The sequence below is a fragment of the Babylonia areolata genome, chromosome 5, assembly GCF_041734735.1.
Source record: "Babylonia areolata isolate BAREFJ2019XMU chromosome 5, ASM4173473v1, whole genome shotgun sequence".
Lineage (NCBI taxonomy): Eukaryota > Metazoa > Mollusca > Gastropoda > Neogastropoda > Buccinidae > Babylonia > Babylonia areolata.
Window position 1 is genome coordinate 16,158,651 of NC_134880.1, and position 21,202 is coordinate 16,179,852.

Sequence of the window (21,202 nt, forward strand, 5' to 3'; positions counted from 1 at the left end):
CATCAGTCATTCACTGAAACCAGAACATGGTAATATTTGAATATGATATATAATATATTCCTTTTGCAATGATAAAAAGAAAAAAGTCATTTTTTTGTTTTGTTTTTAGATTGTAAAATGAATGAATGAATGAATGAATACGTATATAATTAGATAGATAAATCAATTAACAAATGAATAAATATACAAACAAAAAACATGCAAAGACATTTTATGATAAATCAAGTCCTATTTAGATAGTAAAATTAGTAAATAAACTAGATAGTAAAATGAAGGAATGAAGAAATAGATAGATAAAATAAATAAATAGATAAAAAGAAATGCAAATGAATAAACGATAATTTCATGAATGGACTAACAGACAAACAAGCAAATAAAAGACTATCTAATAATATCCATTCTTACCCAAAGGAAAGAATTGTAAGAAAAAAGATGATGGAAAAAGAGTTGTTGAGATATGTTATGCAAGAAACAGCTTTAGATCATTTAATTCACTTGGGTTTTCTTTGTAGAGAAATACTAATATGATATTTACTTTGGGGAAAGATAGAGTAGAAGTAAAACATAAGGAGGAGATTCAGAAGTTTATAAAAAATTTTTAAAAAATTAAAAAAGAAACGTTATGAGTTGATTCATTTACAGACCTGATTGACCTTTTCTTGCTTTGTGCATGTTTCCAGGCGGCTGTCATCATGGGGGAAGTGAACGACATCTGGCCAGATATTCGTCGACAGATTGATGATCCTTTTTTGGTATGAAAACTTATATTGTTTGTCACGGAGTCACTGAGAGAGTGTGTGTGTGTGTTTGTGTGTGTGTGTGTGTGTGTGTGTGTCTGTCTGTCTGTCTGTCTGTGTCTGTGTCTGTGCTTGTGAAAATTTTTTTTTCTTCTTGCTTTCTTTAGTTTAACATTTTTTAACTGGTAAGTGATAATAGACGGGGGAAAGGGAGGGGGGAGAGGTGGGGTAGTACATGTGCGAGCATGTGTGCGTTTGTGTGCACATGCGCGCATGTGTTTGTGTGTGTGAGTGTGTGTGTGTGTGTGTGTGTGTGTGTGTGTGTGCGTGCTTGTGTGCATGTGTGTTTGTGTGTTTGCCAGAAAGATACAAAGAGTTTTCTCTTCCCCCTTCCACTTTTCATATTTTGTTTTGCATGTATGAGTGAAAAAACAACAGCAAACAAACAAACAAAAAACCACACCCCAAAAAACAAACAAACAAAAATGTGAACTTTACTAAAAAAAATTGAACATGATAATCTATCTGCAGTGCTTTTTTCTGGAGAGTGTGCAAAACTATGTTTATATGAATGGAAGAAGATTGTGTGTGCATATGTGTATGGAATGCATGTATGAAATATGTGTGTGTCTACGTCTCTGTGTGTGCACACAGAGAGAGTGTATGAAATCTAAAGGACTAAAGAACTGAAAAAAAAAGCTATAAAAAAAAACAACAACCAACAAACATAAAGACTTATTGGTGTGCGAATGAACATTGCATGCACATAAAAAAAAAAAAAAAAAACGATCTCTTTATTTTCTAAACACTTTTTTTTCCTCTGCCAACCCTTTTCACTCCTCATGGAGTTTTCATGTGTTATGTTAATGACAAAGAGCGCAAAAGACAACAAAGAACATATGTGTTATGTTAATGACACAGTGTACAGAAGACAACAAAGAACTGATTTGTTATGTTATGTTTATGACGAAGAGTGCAGAAGAGAACATAGAACTGATGTGTTATGTTTATGACGCAGAGTGCAAAAGACAACAAAGAACTGATGTGCTATGTTTATGACGCAGAGTGCAAAAGACAACAAAGAACAGAGGTGTTATGTTTATGACGCAGAGTGCAAAAGACAACAAAGAACTGATGTGTTATGTTTATGACGCAGAGTGCAGAAGACAACAAAGAACTGATGTGTTATGTTCATGACGCAGAGTGCAAAAGACAACAAAGAACTGATGTGTTATGTTAATGACGCAGAGTGCAAAAGACAACAAAGAACTGATGTGTTATGTTTATGATGCAGAGTGCAAAAGACAACAAAGAACTGATGTGTTATGTTATGTTTATGACAAAGAGTGCAGAAGACAACAAAGAACTTATGTGTTATGTTTATGATGAAGAGTGCAGAAGACAACAAAGAACTTATGTGTTATGTTATGTTTATGACAAAGAGTGCAAAAGACAACAAAGAACTGGTGTGTTATGTTCATGATGCAGTGTACAGAAGACAACAAAGAAATGATGTGTTATGTTTATGACAAAGAGTGCAAAAGACAACAAAGAACAGAGGTGTTATGTTCATGATGCAGAGTGCAAAAGACAACAAAGAACTGCTGTGTTATGTTATGTTTATGACAAAGAGTGCAGAAGACAACAAAGAACTGATGTGTTATGTTCATGATGCAGAGTGCAAAAGACAACAAAGAACTGATGTGTTATGTTCATGATGCAGAGTGCAAAAGACAACAAAGAACTGATGTGTTATGTTATGTTTATGACAAAGAGTGCAGAAGACAACAAAGAACTGATGTGTTATGTTCATGATGCAGAGTGCAAAAGACAACAAAGAACTGATGTGTTATGTTCATGATGCAGAGTGCAAAAGACAACAAAGAACTGATGTGTTATGTTCATGATGCAGAGTGCAGAAGACAATAAAGAACTGATGTGTTATATTATGTTAATGATGCAGAGTGCAAAAGACATCAAAGAACTGATGTGTTATATCATGTTTATGACACAGAGCGCAGACGAGAACAAGGAGCTGAATCGACGCATTGCGGTGCACATTGTCACTGTCTGCGAAAAACTCTTCAACCATTATCTGTACAAGGCACAAAGTAAGTTAATTCTTTCCTAGACCTTTTTTTTTTCTTTTGTTCTTCCTTTTACATTTTTTTGGTTTTTTGACTCACTTGTGTAAACAAAGTGAGTCTATGTTTTAACCCGGTGTTCGGTTGTCTCTGTGTGTGTGTGTGTGTGTGCGTGTGTGTGTGTGTCTGTGTGTCCATGGTAAACTTTAACATTGACATTTTCTCTGCAAATACTTTGTCAGTTGACACCAAATTAGGCATAAAAATAGGAAAAATTCAGTTCTTTCCAGTCATCTTGTTTAAAACAATATTGCACCTCTGGGATGGGCACAAAAAAATAATAAATGAAGCCTAATTATATGCAAACTGCATTTACTGTTATATTTATATTTTTTGCATTCTCTAAACTTGGCACTTTGATCTGATATTCTGACCCAACAACAAGAGCAGTCATTATTATCATTTTTTGTTCAAACAGGAACTTCTTTTGCTAAGCATGGAAGTTTTATTTATTTTGCAAACGTTTTGGTGTAGATAGTAAACAAGGGAAATTACTCTGTAATTAATGCTAGGGGAGTTAATTTGCTTTAAACTGATCTTTCTCATCTTAAACATTACATAAAAAGCTTGGATTTTTTTTAAGTGTATCACAAGTGAGTCTTGAAGGCCTTGCCTCTCTTGTTGATATGATTCTGGTTCATTTGGCGAAGAAAGCCATGTGCAGAAAGCACTTGAAAGAAATAATTATTAAAAAAGAAAAAAAAAAAAAATGTGTTTGATGACTTCCATGCAACTGAATTTACCCATTTGACAAGATGATTAGATACTACTGCAACAGAATCAAAGTCTACACACACAGTATGGGCTGAGAAAAACAGTGAAATTGTTTGATGATACGCTCATGCAGCCACATAGTGAATGGTGCATCGTGTACATACAAATAACGTTTGATTTGATGTACTAAGTTACATGAAGCAGAGTGGTGATCAGAGACATTTTGTTTTTAAAAAAACTTTGGTTGAATGAGAACTTTAAGAAGTCATGTTAGCATCTGTGTCGATCATCGTGAATTAACATGACACATACATACCAGCAGTGTTTGTCACAGAGTTAGATATGATGATGAAAGTTGTGTGAAAGTGCAGTATGTTTCAACACTCATTTGCTGAGGTGGTAAATTCATTGCTTTACCGTGGCCATTCTGTCAACACCAGGACATGCGGCATGCATGCACACACACACACACACACACACACACACACACACACACACTTCTCTTCTCTCTCTCTCTCTGTCTCTGTCTCTCTCTCCTTTATATATATTTTTTCTTTCATTGATGGCTTGATGTAAAAAAAAAAAAAAAAAAGCAATTGTTGTTTATTCAATTTATCATCATGAAATAAAATCCTGACTTGACTTCACACACACACACACACACACACACACCACAGTCTCACATGCACACAGACGTATGTACATAATACTGATACACTCCCCCAATCCTACCCCCAAACCCCCCCACCACGAAAGATTGCTTCAGTGTGATGTTGTATGACTGCTTGCAGTCCTGAACGAGAGGGGTGTGTTCAGTGGTCCAGCCAACATGAGTCGTCTGAAAGCTCAGCTTGCACTGGACACCGACAAATTGTGAGCGTTCTGCTCTTTTCTGTTTCTTTACCCCTTTCGGAACTGTTGCTATTATTACTATAGAAGATGCTCAGTACACATATGGATAATGCACTGTGTGAGTTTGAAAAAAAGAAAGAAAAAAAAAAGAAAAAAGAAAAAGGGTATTGAACTTTTTCTTGTTTTATGTATATTGAGAAATGAGATGGTTCTTCAGAGTTATTATTCATTTTTCAATAAGTTGGTAATTGTTAATTCAGAACTGGTGCATGTAGTGAGTATCATGTCTTTAATCAATTGTTATTTTTTTCGGTTAGCTGATATTTAGATCTGGTTTCCTATGTGTATGCAAGATTTGTCTGTGAAACTGTTCCAAGATTGGTGGTGGTGGTGGTGGTGGTGTGTGTGTGTGTGTCTTTGTGTGTGTGTGTGTGTGTGTGCGTTTGTGTTTGTGTGTGTGTGTGTGTGTGTGTGTGTGTGTGTGTGTGTGTGTGTGTGTGTGTTGTTTGTTGTTAATGTTTTTATGTACTTGTGCTTCAAAGATTCTATGTGTGTTGTTTCTTGCAAGCATGTTATGGGAATCACTGGAAATCTGAGCTGTTGTTTGGTTGGTTGGTTGTTTTTTGTTGTTGTTTGTATGTGTGTCACTGTGTGTGTGTGTGTGTGTGCGTTTGCAACTCTCTGTGTGTGTGTGTGTGTGCGTTTGCAACTCTGTGTGTGTGTGTGTGTGTGTGTGTGTGTGTGTGTGTGAGTGTATGTGTGTGTGTGTGTGTTTGCCAATGCATGTGTGTGTGTGCCTGACACTGTATGTATGATATTTATCGATTTGTGTTTCTCATTGTTCATCACTGTATTTATGTGTGTGTGTTGACACACACAAAAGCACGTATATACACACAATCAGTAACGGATGCCTCCTGTGATGTGTGTATGTGTATGTGTATGCGTGTGTGTGTGTGTGTGTATGTATGTGTGTGTGTGTGTATGTATGTGTGTGTGTGTGTGTGTGTGTGATATAGATATAGATATATCTAGATACATATGTGTGTGTGTGTGTGTTTGTGCGTGTGTGTGTGTGTTCACAAACAAAACCATATAATTTTTATACACACACACACACACATACATACACACACACACACACACACACACACACACACACACACACACACACACACACACAAGAGCGGTGATGGATGCCCCCTGATGCTGACTGCTGTGTCCCACAGTCTGAACATCCTGACGATGCGGAGGTACCTGGTGGCTGACATGAGGGGCAGGGTGAGGGAGGAGCCCTCAGAGCTCAGCAGGATGCAGACAGCCACGGAGCATCACCCTCCCCACCACACCCACACCCAGACCCACACCCAGACCCAGCCTCTGTCCTTCACGGCCATGGTACGGTCCCCGCTGGTGCAGCTTTTCCTGCAGAATTTTTGTTGTTGTTGTTCCTTTTTTTCTTTTTCTTTTTTTTTTTTACATTTTGGCATTGATTTTTTTAGGATGCCTATGTAATAATAATGGTAATACCAGTGAAACTTTCCATTTGACTCTTGACATGTTCGCAGTGCCTGGTGAAGCTGCAATTGTTATGCTACCTCTTGAAAAAAACATGGAAAATTTTTTAATTGTCGAAGCGTTCCGTCATCCATAACTTCGCCTTATGTCAGGAACACTATAGCATTCCATCGTCTGGAGAGAGTTAATGAATATCACATGAATAGAGCCTTTAATCTTATATGCTGCATTTAATGCAGAAAGTTGCTAGTATAGATGACAAAATGTAATGCAACTTTTATTTCAGATAAAAAAAAAAAGCTTTGATTTGTACTTTCACACTAGTGTATTTATCTCGATGGATGCTGTTGGTTTTATAGGTAACATTTGTAGTCACTTGCCGCATGGAGGAGGTGCCATGGCAGTATCAGTGAGGCATTGGACTTGTGATCCACTGTTCGCCAGTGGTCAGGGTTCTGCAGTGAGTTAGCATTGTAGACAGTCAGCTGGGGGATTCTGTTTTCAATTGGAATCAGGTGGAATTCTAAGTGTCTTTACAGTGGTGTTCTTTTGCCCGGAATGGCACTTATCAGAATTGGAGCATGTTTGATTTTCTTTCAGTTTATCATGCATTTATGCAGGGAGCAAGGGGAAGAGACAGGCAGAAGACGAGATGGTGGGGGACAATATCTCAGAGTGAACAGGTCTGACTCTGAGTGAGACAGTCAGGACAGACGAGGGATGGAGGGGGCTGGTTGCCAAATGTGTGGTGCTGCCACGGTCTATGAGACTGCAAGATAGATAGATAGATAGATTAGATTACTGTTAAGTTTGGTGTGTTGAGCGCACTGGTATATAATCCACACCCACTAATTTAAAAAAAAAAAAAGAAACTTCATACACACATAAGTCGCACTGACTTATTAGTGGCACTTATTACCAGTACCAGAACACATACCGATACTACGGAAAAGCTTTCAATACTGTAGGTTATGAAATAAACACAAGCAGAAACAACACAAAGAAAAGCAAGCGAAAATACTGCAAGCGCCACAACAACAACAAAAAAAAAAAAATCCATAATTTAGGGATAGTCACATTTATTCAACATCATCCTGCTCACTGAATCCAGTGAAATCTTCGTCTTCAGTGTCTGAGTTGAAGAGAACCAGCACAGCTTCCTCCGCCATCTTGTCTGCAGCCACGCTTTCACTTAATGAACATTAACACAAGGTGGAGGTTGCTGCTGTTTCATCACTTGCACTGTCGTCTGCTGCAGCACACAGTCCAGCCTTATGAAATCCACTGATAACGGTGGACTGCTTTACTTTTTCCTCATGCTGTCGGGATCCAATGACAGACTTCAGCAAAGCTTGCTCATCGCAAACGGCCAGTTTTGGTGAAGGACTTTTCACATGACACTCCCGGGATTGTTAAAATCATCAAATAAGCAGCATCATGGTATAAGTCGCAGAGGTTAAAGCTGGGAGAAAAAGTCACCGCTTATAGAGAACTTTACGGTAGATTTCCTACAAAGATAGATAGATTAGATTTCCTACCAACACTCTATGTATCTGTTTCACAAAACATGATATGAGCTGCATGACTGTTGTTGCAGATACAGAGCAGCCGTCCCAAGTCCCAGACACACCTTCAGAAAGTGCAGAGCATGGAACAAGATCTGAAAGAGGTCAGATATTTAGAAGTAGTGTCTGTTTCTTGACATATGAATCTGAAGTCAGTTGACAAGAATATATGTGCAATATTGAAAATGACAACAACAACAATGAAAAAAACATTTATATAGTGCTTTCAAACCTCTCAAAGTGTTTTACAGTAACACATCAGTCACACAGACACAGACACACACACACACACACACACACACACAGACATTTGTGCACACATGAATTTCATACGCATATATATACATACATACATATATTTGTTTGAAATTCTATTTTGCATGATAGTTCATTGTTCCTTTGATAGAGGAAAACTTTGCAGAATGAAGGAAGATGTTTAATTGTTGTGAGTGCTGATGGAAAGGAGTGATCTGATCAACAGATTGCAGAAGCCATGCCCTACCTGGACACAAACAAACTGATAGACCTGGTGGCTGACCTGCCTGAACGCAGCATGCAGACGCCTTCTGATGGTAGGTATCTAGACAGTGTGCTGTGTCACTTCTCTTTGTGTGTGTGTGTGTGTGTGTATTTGTGTGTGTTTGTGTGTGTGTGTGTGTGTGTGTGTGTGTGTGTCTGTTTGTGTTCCGTTTGTTTGCATGTGTGTGTGTTTGTGTTCTGTTGTGTTTGTGAATGCATATTTGTCTTCTTTTGTGTACATGTATACATCTAATCAATATACGATATTCAGTATATTGCTTGTTTTGTGTTTGTAGTGTGTCACCTAATGTGCATGATTCACAGTACTAATTAAATAATAAACAAAATATAAACATGTTTTCTGTATGAACAGCATAACTCCTTTGCCAACTTTAATTACAATGAAATGGAATGATTATGTATTTTTATTGTTTGACTTGTTTAACTCATAACTATATTAAGTCTTATGAAAGACTTTTGGATAGTTAATCATTCTAAACGCCGGACAGATCTGATACCTATTGATTGTAGGTCTTTAACATTGTCTCTATCTTTCATTATGAATAATTCAGCTAACACATTGTTTTCCTTGAGCATTGGAACAACAGCTTTGAGCAATGTTTACTTGACCTGCTGACTGTAAACAACTGAATCAACTCACACATATGTTTGTGACTTGTCTCCATAGTCTCAGTAGGATGCTTGAGGGACGTACCGGTACTCCAGAGCAGTTAAGTAAGGACAGACTTAATCTATCCAGTCTGTGCACTTTTATGGTAAAAAGACAAAGTAATTTGGTTTTCTCTGAAAAGACGGCTGGTTTTTAAATCCTTGTTAACCATACTTTCCCCAAAACTGCCAGATATCAGGAGAGATTCCTGATTGGCTCCCCTGTCAAGTGATCATGAACTGAGAATGTTGTTAGCTGGCTTTGTTCAGTGACAGCTAGTTCACAATGGGAAAGTGTCAATTGTTTTCATGTCTTTTGAGAAGCGTCTGTTTGTTCATTGAGAGTTCTCTTGGTGACAGCTTTTTCTGACAGTTCACCATGATTAAATGTTTGGTATTTTGAGGTTCCTTTGGTCAGAACTGTTCATCCTCATAGAAAAGTGAATGCTTGCATTCTTTAATCCATAGTCACCCCAACAATTCAATGAATGCTACTGCCATTGTGACAGCTTTCATTTCTTGATGTTTTCTTCTAATTATTTTGCTTGCAAGGAGTAGTTGCTAAAAGCATTTTCCTTTTTATTTATGAAAAAAATTATCTGCAAGCAGATAATTGTTAAAACTTTTTCTTTTAATTCATAAAAAAGAAAAGAAAATAACAGCACTTGTTCAACCCAGGACTTAATAATATTAACTGAAGCAATGTCAAGCCCTGAGCTTTTGTCATGTTCTATCAATGTAACATGTATTGAGTTTAGCAAAGGCATAGTAAGCAGATAGTGAAAACTTGTTGTTTTTTTTGTCAAGAAGGTTTTATACGTTGCATTGAAAAATACCACTCCTGCATTAGTCTTGCACAGTCACAAGTGACACAGCTCTGGCTGAGCAGCCACCAAACTGACATTGTAGAATGCACCATCCATGGTTCAGCCTTGCCCAGAGGAGGCCTCACATTGATAAAATAACAAAATTAAGTACAGTTTACTCTCCTAGGGCTCTTCGAAAGATCGGCTGCCCCCCCCCCCCCCCCCCCCCCAAACTGCACAGCTTGATTAAGTCCTTCTACTCCAACATGAAAGGGACAGTGCAGTTTAATGGTAACCTCTCCAAGCCCTTCGACATACGCAGTGGTGTCAAACAAGGCTGTGTCCTCACCCCCACCCTATTTGGAATCTTTTTTGCTGATCTCCTGAGACATGCGTTCAGCACAACACAAGAAGGGATCTACCTGCAGACCAGATCAGATGGCAGGCTCTTCAATCTCGCCCGCCTCAGAGCAAGGACAAAAGTCCGCGAAGCCCTCATCAGTGACATGCTCTTTGCTGACGATGCCGCAGTTGTGGCCCACACCCAGCGTGACTTGCAGTCACTAATGGACCGCTTCTCCCAGGCCTGCAAAGATTTCGGTCTAACCATCAGTCTCAAGAAGACAAATGTCCTAGGCCAAGACACACTATCTCCATCAGCCATCACCATTGATGACTACGAGCTTGAAGCCATCCATGAATTCACTTACCTTGGGTCCACCATCACTGACAACCTCTCCCTTGACACCGAGATTGACAAGAGGATCAGGAAGGCAGCCACAACGCTAGCCCGCCTCACACAAAGAATGTGGACAAATCCCAAGCTGACCATGATGGCTGTAAACAACGCCTGCATCTTCAGCACCTTGCTGTATGGCAGTGAGGCGTGGACCATACATGCTCATCAGGAGAAAAGGCTCAATACCTTCCACCTGAGAAGCCTACGGTGCATACTCGGCATCTCCTGGCAAGACAAGGTGACAAACACCGAAGTCCTGACTCACGCTGGCCTCCCGACCATGCATACCATGCTGAGACAGTGTCGGCTGCGCTGGCTGGGCCACGTTCGCCGCATGGAAGATGATCGCATCCCAAAAGACATCGCTTGCCACGGGGCAGAGAAGCATCGGCCACCCACATCTGACATACAAAGACGTTTGCAAATGTGACATGAAGGCACTTGAGATCAACACTGAGTCCTGGGAGGACCTTGCAGATGACCGCAACAGATGGAGAAGCACTCTAAAGAATCAGCTACAGATTGATGAGGACAAACTGTCAGCTGCTGCAGCAGAAAAGCGAGCTCGCAGAAAAGGGACGGCAGCCGACAGACCAGCATCAGCTTACACATGTGATCGCTGCGACAGAGACTGTCTCTCTCACATCGGTCTCTACAGTCACAGGCAATGCTGCTTGGTCCAAGCCACCGGGGGCAGACAGCCCAATTAGACATTAAGCTGGATATACACTATCCATGGTCAGCCATGACCGAAGGAGGCCTACTACTCTCCTAACCTCATTATTCTTTTATGTCGAGTCAAAACCCCAACGAGGCAACCATGTGCTTGTTCTGTATTGTCCATTTATTGTGTGTAGCATATTCAAGACCAAAAGGCTATGCCAGTTTCGAATAAAAGCTAATTTGTGTTTGCACATTTCTTCTGTCCTTGCTGATGTGTGCACATGTCAAATGACAAGGTACAAGGACAAGCCCGGAGCTTCCTTTTTTGAGGAAGTGTGTGGGTTTGTTCCCGGTACCTTTTTATTTACCTGTGTGCTAGCAGAATTGGTAGCATAAGCAGCACTGACTTGAAGTTGTGTGCCTTGTACATGGAGAGTTACCACTCTTTATTGTTTATTGTGAACTAGGTTTGCGGAAGTCTTCAAAGTTTGGTGTGCGGTAATTCTGTGTGGCGTTAAACAGGCAGTGACTTAGCGTCAGTTTGCAGTCAGGTTCACATGTTTCAGGCCATCTGGAGACTGCGGAGGTCCCTGTCCATTCCACTCCTTGCCTCTCCCAGGCTCCTCCCGCTTTCTGTAATTTGACTTTTTACTGCAGTGCTTGAGGAATGTGCCCTCTGTACCTTCTTCTCTCCTTCCTTCCTTCCTTCCTTTTCTCCCAATATTCTGTCCTGGCTTGGTCTGGGTTTTGTTCGTTTGCTCTCTTCCTCCTCTTCCTCCTTGCCTTCCAATATGATTCTACCCCTGGCTTGTCCTTGACCTGGTTTTCTTTTGTGACCCGGTTTTCTTTCTGATGATGAGTAGAAATGACTGGCTGTTCTGTTTGTCATCCTGTTTCTGTGGCTGTCTTTTTAATCTGGTAGGTCTTGTTAGAGTAGTGGGCAGTGTTGAGTTGATACAGTTTGTGTTTGTTTATACATGTCTATGCTGCTCTCTTTTATGCATTCTTCTTCTTCTTCGTTCGTGGGCTGCAACCCCCATGGTCACTCGTATGCACACAAGTAGGCTTTTACGTGTATGACCGTTTTTACCCCGTCATGTAGGCAGCCATACTCCGCTTTCAGGTTTTTTTATGCATTCATTTCCCTTTTTTTGTGTGTGTTTTTTTTATTTTTTTTTTTATACCAATTATTTATATATTATTATCCCCCCCCCCTTCCTTCCTCAGTTTGCTTATTTTCTTCTTTCTCTCACTGATGAAAATACTGTGGTTTGAGGCTTGTTTTGAGTGTTTTCTCACTGTAGAGTGTGTAGCACATCAATGTCTTTCGAAGCTCTACCTTGGGTCTTTGAATTTCCTCTTTTTTCTCTTTCCTTTTTAAAAAAAAAAAATATATATACAAATTCTTCTTACAATGTTTGTACATGACATCTTTTTGGTGTCATCTTTGATGTGGTCCTTTTCACCAGTTACATTATTACCAAATACCAAAAGATAGATTATGTCTGGAGTATCCGTTTGTTTGCCTGTGAGTCAATGTATCCACAGATGAATGTGCGCAAATACACAGCCATGTATACATGCAGACATACGTACACAGACATGGACACACACACACACACACACACACACACACACACACACACACACACACACACACACACACACACACACACAACACACACACACACACACACACACACACACACACACACACACACACACACAAAACACACACACACAAAAAAAACAAACAAAAAAAAACCCCACACACTCACACACACACACACATGCACATACACACAAAACACACACACACACAAACAAACAAAACAAAAAAGCACACACACACACACACACACACACACACACAAACAAAACAAAAAAAGCACACACACACACACACACACACACACACACACACACACACACAAATAATTTTGTTTCACATTTGTTCCATAATCTGCAGTACTGACATGATTGCATCTATGTTCATGACATGCCCGCGTTGAAGCCCCGTTCCTTCAGACAGTCATATGATGTTTGATGTGTGTGTGTGTGTGTGTGTATGTGTGTGTGCGTGTGTGTGTGCATGCGCGTGCGTGTGTGTGTGTGTGTGTGTGTGTGTATGTGTGTGTGCGTGTGTGTGTGCATGCGCGTGCGTGTGTGTGTGTGTGTGCATGTGCGTGTGTGCATGTGTGCGTGCGTGTGTGTTCTTTACATAGCATTGGTTAGAAAGGAACTGAGGGCGAAGATTGCGAAGTTCAGGCAGGGAAACAGACAGCGAGAAAAGAGAGAAGAAGAAGAAAAGCTACGGCAGGAAAAGAGAGAAGAAGAGAAGAGAGAACAGGATAGGGAAGAGGCAGGTCTCACCCGTGACACCCCACTGTCGTGGAAAGAGCATGTGAAGAATCAGAGAGTCGTCACTTTTTCTGTGTCGACTCAGAGTGAGGGTATTGAGCTGTGCAGCATTTTCCGCATGCGTTTTTTTGTTGTTGAGTAAGGTAGTGAGCTGAGCAGCATTTTCTGCGTGCGTTTTTTGTTGAGTAGGGTATTGAGCTGAGCAGCATTTTCCACATGCGTTGTTTTGTTGAGTAGGGTATTCAGCTGAGCAGCATTTTCCGCATGCGTTTTTTTGTTGAGTAGGGTATTGAGCTGAGCAGCATTTTCCGCATGCGTTTTTTTTTGTTGAGTAGGGTATTCAGCTGAGCAGCATTTTCCGCATGCGTTTTTTTGTTGAGTAGGGTATTGAGCTGAGCAGCATTTTGTGCATGCGTTTTTTTGTTGAGTAGGGTATTGAGCTGAGCAGCATTTTCCTCATGCGTTTTTTTGTTGAGTAGGGTATTGAGCTGAGCAGCATTTTCCGCATGCGTTTTTTTGTTGAGTAGGGTATTCAGCTGAGCAGCATTTTCCGCATGCGTTTTTGTTGAGTCTCAGTAATTGTTTCAAAAAAAGAGAAGGAAAAAAAAAGAGAGAAACTTTTATCTGTTGAGAATTGGTTGTTGTTAGTGTGTGTGGTGGGGGCATTTAAAATACTGAACTTGCTTTGTAAATTATCAATGAAAAAAGTCTGTACGAGGTAAAAGTGACATTTTTGGTATCAGGATTTTATAGATTTGTTTCAGTTGTGTTTCGAAACTCTTACTTATCTGTTCTGAAGATTTAAGAATAGAGTATTTGATAAACTCAGCTGATATGCCCAATGAAGTATCATTATTATTATTATTATTATTATCATCATCATCATCATCATCATCATCATCATCATCATCATCATTGTTTTATAATTGTTGTTGTTGTTATCATTATCTTTATTATTATTTTCTTTATTTGTTTGTTTATTTATGTATTCATTCTTCATTCTTTTTTTCTTCTTTTTTTTTTTTTTTTCTTTTTTTTTGGTACTAATTGTTGTTCTTCTTCTTTTACTGGTGGGGACAAATCCTGTACCTGCTTTGAAACATGTGGAGCAGACCCTTCATGTTCTGTTGTGTGCTTCTGGATCTTGTCGGGGTTTCCACACTTTGCTTTCTAACCACACTGCATTTTGTATCATTGTCTGTAATCATGCAACTTTTTGTGTTTTCTGTGACCATCTGTAATTTGAAAATATCATGGAAAATGATTGCCGGAGACACATGGGCATAATCTTTAAAGGTTCTTCAGAATTTGTGGAAGATGGGGTTGTTGTTTTTTTGTTTTTGTTTATTTTTTATTATCTTTCTCTGTGTGTGTGTGTGTGTGTGTGTGTGTGTGTGTGTGTGTGCGCACAATGTGTGTGTGTGTGTGTGTGTGTGTGTGTGTGTGTGTGTGAGTAAGAATAATGGTGTGTGTGTTTCTTAATCTATTCAAGATTTTGTTTGTGACAGATTTTTCAGAGTTAAAGAAGAAGAAAAGAAGGATTTTTATTGTCTTGAATATATGATAGGCATGTGTGTTAGCAGTTTGTTGGTACAGGCTGTTCCTAAAGTTTATCAGACAGTTGAATGCCAGTTCATTCTTTACAGTTTTAGCATGTGTGTGAATGTTCTTTTTTTTTTGTTTCTTGTCAGTGTTTTGTAAAACATTCTGAAATTCCTTGACATGATTTTGATGACTTTGACAATAGTGCTTCTGTTTTGTGTAATTATTCCTCACATTAATCATGCAAAAATGAAGTAGCATGACATAACACACATGCACATGCGTGTGTATGTGTGTGTGTGTGCGTGCATGTGTGTGGAGTGTGTGTGTGTGTGTGTGTGTGTCTTGTGTGTTGTGTGCATGTGGAATGTGTGTGTGTGTGTGTGTGTGTGAGTGTGGGGGGTGGGGTGTTGATTGTGGGAGGAACTGCCCTTGCCATGCTTATGGATGTTCTTGTATTTGTTTTATGCTTGTAGGACTTAGTTTTGTTTAGATGTTAAATTTACTGTAATACAGCTTTTGTTATAAGTATGTATGTGTGTGTGTGTGTGTGTGTGTGTGTGTGTGTGTGTGTGTGTGGAGAGAGAGAGAGAGAGAGAGAGAGAGAGATGTATATATGTATATATGATGTGATTCTGTTTTGCTGATAAATATAGAAAACTTATACATTTCCTTGTTACAGTTCTTCTGTCTTTATATTTTCTGTTTTCTGTTGTTGTTGTTTTTTTCACGAGCATATCTGTTCATATGTCTTATACTCTATAAAAATGTTGAATAATGCACAGTTGTAGTGAATAAGTTGAATCATATTTTCAGATCAGCATGCACCACCAAGTCGCATTTCAGAAGGAGATCAGTCTCGCTTGTCCGGGTAAGTGTGCGTGTGCGTGTGTGTGGGTGTGGGTGTGTGGGTGGGTGGGTGTGTGCGTCTGTCTGTCTGTCTGTCTGTGTGCATGTGTGCGTGTATGCGTGTGTGCGTGTGTGTGTGTGTGTGTATTTGTGTGTGTATGTGGGTGTGTTTGTGTGTGTGTGTGTGTGTGTGTGTGTGTGTGTGCACGCTCACGTATATGAGAGACTCAAGACTCAAATGGTTTACTGATGCAAGCATTTGCTCATATCACATGAATCAACACAATATGAATCAGACTTCTGATGATGAAAAAAGCAAAAGCTTCATTGGGAAATATTTTCAATAAAAAAACAACAACAGATGTTCCAAAACTTATTTGACAGCTGATGTCTGTACAGAAGTCTCAGAATGAAAAATGCTAATATTTCTGCTGTTTTCATGGACAGGAACATTTCTTCTGTGATATTTTCATTAAAAAAAACCAAACATGTAAAGTCCCAATGTTTTGAGAATTAGCTCCTTGTTGATGGGCATGCATTCTTCTGTGTATGAGAGAGAGAGAGAGTTTCAGTTTCAGTTTCAGTAGCTCAAGGAGGCGTCACTGCGTTCGGACAAATCCATATACGCTACACCACATCTGCCAAGCAGATGCCTGACCAGCAGCGTAACCCAACGCACTTAGTCAGGCCTTGAGAAAAAAAAAGGTGAATAAATAATAGATAAGCTTACATAAATAAATAAATAATAATTATAATATAAAAAAAGGTAGAGAGAGAGAGAGAGGAAGGTGGCAGAATGGTTAAGACGCTTAGTTGTCAACACAGTGTCCGTGATGGTGTTGGTTTGATTCCTGCTCTGACCCTTTCTCCCAAGTTTGACTGGAAACTCAAACTGAGATCGAGTCTGATCATTAGGATTAGACAATAAAACCGAGGTCAAGTGCCCAGCACGCACTTGGCACTCTGGAAAAGAACCCATGTCAACAAGAGTGTTGTCCTCTGTGCAAAATTCTGTAGAAGAACCAGCCGCCGTGGCGAAGTGGTTAGCGTCGCGGACTGACGGCTGGGAGGACGCAGGTTCGAATCCCAGCGGAGGTGGGTTTTTCGGCCCGTGACCGACTCCTACCCAGAGTTGAGTGTGCTGTGGGCTTAAATGGGGAGACTGGGACCACACAGTCGAGTGTCATCCACTTCAAGGATGCGTCTTTGGGTGTGTTGCTCTAATTACCTGACCAACACTCGGGTTAACGCCGGGATATCATTATGACAGGAAGTGTAGAGTACAGCCTTGTCATGCAGTCCCAAACCAAAATGGACCTCCATAGCAACATCGTCATCCTCCTCCTCCTTCATCGTCAGCAATATAAACAAAATAGTCTCAAAGTCTGTGGACTTTCATGCCCTGGTCTCATGGTGACCTCAGTTTCGATACCCCTCCACTTCCGTGCTTGGGGTGAGTCCTGTCAATGTCGTCAGTGTCGGCAGATTCATGGGGGGCTGTTGTTTGAGGGGCGTGGTGGTGGTCTCCATTCTGGGAGGGACGCTCACTCAGTCTGGCTCCGCGACTAAGCCATTATTGTCGTTAGTAGGGGGCTTAGTAGGTGGTGTCCTAAGTACGTTCAAACAGAACAGGCACCACTGAACACCACCGAAGTGACTCAGCAGCAGTGCAGGGTCTCCTCTGGTGTGTGGCTTTCTTTTAAGGATCTGAATGCAGTGATGCCTCCTTGAGAAACTGAAACCCTGTGTGTGTGTGTGGAGGGGGGGGGGGAGGGGTGTGTGAAAGAGGGTGTATGTCAGTGTGTGACCTGCAGGGTTCACTGTCATTGTCAATGTTTCTTTGCAGAGCTCTGATCAAGGACATGGCGTCACGTGGAAACGTCAATCTGAAGGTAAAGGCGGGGAATTTTGGGCCAGGTGGATTTAGTGACCACTGGATTTGTATGGGGATTTTGTTTGTTATTTTTGTTTGTATGTCTTTGTGTGTGTGTGTGTGTGTGTGTGTGAAAGAGTGTGTGTGCGTGAGTGTGTGCAAGCATGCATATGTGTGTGTGTGTGTAAGTGTGAGTGTGTGCAAGCATGTATGTGTGTGTGTGTGTGTGTGTGTGGTTGTGTCAGTGTGTGCAAGTGTGCATGCATGCGTGTGTGTGTGTGTGTGTGTGTATGCGTGTATGTATATGTGTGTGTGTGTGTGCATGTGTCATGTGTGTCTGTCTGTGGATGTGTGTGTGTTTGTTCATGTATGCATGTGTCATGTTTGTGTGTGTGTGTACATGCGTGCGTGCATGTCTGTGTGTATGTGTGTGTGTGTGTGTGTGTGTTCTCTGTTGGTGCTAGCTGTAAGTGAGACAGGGTGTCAGTGTGTACACGTGTTGTGGTGCTAACTGTGCGGGAGACAGACAGACAGTGTGTCAGTGTGTACACATGTTGTGGTGCTAGCTGTGAGGGAGACAGACAGTGTGTCAGTGTGTACACACACATGTTGTGGTGCTAACTGTGAGGGAGACAGACAGTGTGTCAGTGTGTACACGTGTTGTGGTGCTAACTGTGCGGGAGACAGACAGACAGTGTGTCAGTGTGTACACGTGTTGTGGTGCTAGCTGTGAGGGAGACAGACAGTGTGTCAGTGTGTACACACACGTGTTGTGGTGCTAACTGTGAGGGAGACAGACAGTGTGTCAGTGTGTACACATGTTGTGGTGTTAGCTGTGAGGGAGACAGACAGACAGTGTGTCAGTGTGTACACGTGTTGTGGTGCTAGCTGTGAGGGAGACAGACAGATAGACAGTGTGTCAGTGTGTACACGTGTTGTGGTGCTAGCTGTGAGGGAGACAGACAGACAGTGTGTCAGTGTGTACCTGTGTTGGTGCAGCGCGCCAAGTCGCAGCCGGTGCTGCACCAGGGGGAGACGTTGCTGGAGGAGCTGGGCATCAGGAGCAGCGTGAGGGACGACCCCCTCATGGACAGTGAGCTGACCGTCCTCGCACAGGAGAGGGCCAGCCTGGCGAAGGTACAGCTGGCTTTTGTTTTTATGACTTATTCATTCATTTATTTATTCACACACACACACACACACACACACACACAGATATATATATATATATATTATTTATCTATTTATTTATTAGGGTCAGCCTTGCCAAGGTGCAGTTTGCTTTTGTTTTTGTGATTTATTCATTTATTTATATATTTATTTATTCATTTATTTAGTCATTAGGGTCAGCCTTGCCAGGGTACAGACTGCTTTTGTTTTTTATAGTTTATTTATTTATCTGTTTATTTATTAATTAGGGTCAGCTCATCCAGCAACGTCTCCTGCAGGTATGAGTTAACTTGTTCCATGATTACTTCTCCTGTGGACCAGATACAAGTATTCTCATAGCGACACACTGTTCTGATTTCGTTTATTCTTGTTTGGTACAGTTGGCATTCTAAACTGAACCATTTGTAGATTCTGGAAGCATGAAAACAAAGCTTTTTTCTCACAATTAAATCAACAGTTCTCCATCAATTCTAACTGTTTTAGTGAACTGCCCTGTATATTCTGCAGTGGTCTCAGGTAGTTCTGGTTCATTGGAGTTGTAGCAGGCATGTAGCTGTGAGTTAATGAGTTAATATGATTTGTTTATTTATTCATTTATTTGTTTATTCATTTATGCATTTATTTATTCATTTTTGTTTTTTCATATCAGTTAATTCATTCATTCATTTATTGTTTATTTATTCATTCACTTATTTAACTATTTATCGATTTATTGATTGATTTGTTTATTCATTTACTTAGTTCCTTACTTAGTTTGTCTTCTGCTCATCACCGATTCCATCATTGGCAGAGTTCTCTGTGCATTTGTTGGACGCAGCATACAGATTCACAAGCTGTTTATGTGCCTTTCACTTTACTTTTATGCAATCACTTTTTTTTGTTTTGTTTATTTTGTTTTATTATTATTTCATTTTCGATTTCTTATGTTGATGTTCTCCACAAATTTACTACATTTTTTTTTATGTATTCACTTTTTTGTTAATTTTTTGTTGTTGTTGTTTTGTTTTCCATACAACACAGTGTGACACAACGCAACACAACACAATACAGCACAGCACAGTACAGAACAGTACAGTGTTTTACAACACAACACAATTCAGCACAGCACAGTACAGAACAGAACAGTGTTTTACAACACAACACAATACAGCACAGCACAGTACAGAACAGTACAGTGTTTTACAACACAACACAATACAGCACAGCACAGTACAGAACAGTACAGTGTTTTACAACACAACACAATACAGTCTCCCTCTCTGCCCACAGGCCAAATGTGCAGTGGTGACGAAACCCGATAAGGGTTCGGTGAACTTCCTGTCTGAGGACCTGCGACAGCTGATGATGGACAAGGACGACACGGGGGTGGACGTCAACGGTGACGACGACCTGCCTCCCCTGCTTCAGGTACCCTACAGTACAGTGATGACGATGATGACGACCATGATGATAATATGGATACTTATATAGCACATACAGCACCCATCCTTGTTCAGAGACCAAGCTCTAAGAGCTTTACAAACTTTGGGTCATTTGCACAAACAGGTTGCCTACCTGGGTAGAGCCAACTGACGACTGCCATCGGGCGCTTATCATTCGTTTCCTGTGTCATTCAGTCAGATTTCAAACATGCACACATACCGTACATACTCAGACAAACATGTAACATTTTATGTGTATGATGGGTTTGTTTAGTTACCCTGCCATGTAGGCAGCCATTCTCCATTTTCAGAGGTGTGCATGTAGGTACATTCTTGTTTCCATAACCCACGGAACGCTGACATGGATTACAGGATCTTTAACATGGATATTTGATCTTCTGCGTGCATATTCATATGAAGGGAGTCCAGGCACTAGTAGGCCTGCACAAGGTGTTGACCTGAGATATTGGAAAAATCTCCACCCTTTACCCACCAGGCGCCGTTACTGAGATTTGAACCCGGGACCCTTAGATTGAAAGTCCAATGCTTTAACCACTCAGCTGTTGCGCCGGCATCAGAACACTGGTCTTGCTGCATGCACAGAGCTCAGGTCAGTCAGTGTCTGTCTGTCTGTCTGTCCGTCTGCTGGATGGTGACTGTCTGACACACTGAGAAACAATATCAGATTAACTCACTCAGTACGGCCAGTCCTCTCTTCTCCTCTACACAGACCCCTCGGATGTCCAGTGGGTGTCTGAATGACCCAACCTTTAGCTTCCGTTGTCAGAATTGTGGTATTCTTTGTCAACATTCACCTCTTCAGTATTAGAGCCTTCCACTTGCAATATTTTGATGATGGTAATTGGGGTGAAACGCTGTTAACGTCGTCTCTTTCGCTGTTCGTATGGAGAGAGTTAATAATCCCTGTTGATTTTCTTAGGGGCTATTCATGAAGTATTACTGACTAGCTCAGGAAACTCCATGCATCAAAATTCATTGTAAAAAAAAGTCTGCAGTAAACATACATGATAAATTATGAGTAGTTCATGACGTTAGTGAA

At 40.6% G+C, this 21,202-nt stretch overlaps 1 protein-coding gene across 7 annotated transcripts in view; it reads left to right on the forward strand.

Annotated features, from left to right (window-relative positions):
• LOC143281969 (coiled-coil domain-containing protein 87-like) overlaps positions 1–21,202 on the forward strand; it is a 62,620-nt gene that overhangs the window by 3,858 nt on the left and 37,560 nt on the right. For 5 of the 7 annotated variants that reach the window (XM_076587321.1, XM_076587325.1, XM_076587323.1 and 2 more), the window contains exons 6-16: positions 681–752; positions 2,752–2,848; positions 4,387–4,468; positions 5,677–5,845; positions 7,563–7,634; positions 8,012–8,102; positions 11,493–11,561; positions 15,646–15,700; positions 17,525–17,570; positions 18,551–18,688; positions 19,991–20,128. In XM_076587321.1, coding sequence (XP_076443436.1) covers positions 681–752; positions 2,752–2,848; positions 4,387–4,468; positions 5,677–5,845; positions 7,563–7,634; positions 8,012–8,102; positions 11,493–11,561; positions 15,646–15,700; positions 17,525–17,570; positions 18,551–18,688; positions 19,991–20,128 — 1,029 coding nt within the window. The remainder of the gene's footprint in view (positions 1–680; positions 753–2,751; positions 2,849–4,386; positions 4,469–5,676; positions 5,846–7,562; positions 7,635–8,011; positions 8,103–11,492; positions 11,562–15,645; positions 15,701–17,524; positions 17,571–18,550; positions 18,689–19,990; positions 20,129–21,202) is intronic. The other 2 variants (XM_076587324.1, XM_076587327.1) reach the window with 1 other exon arrangement.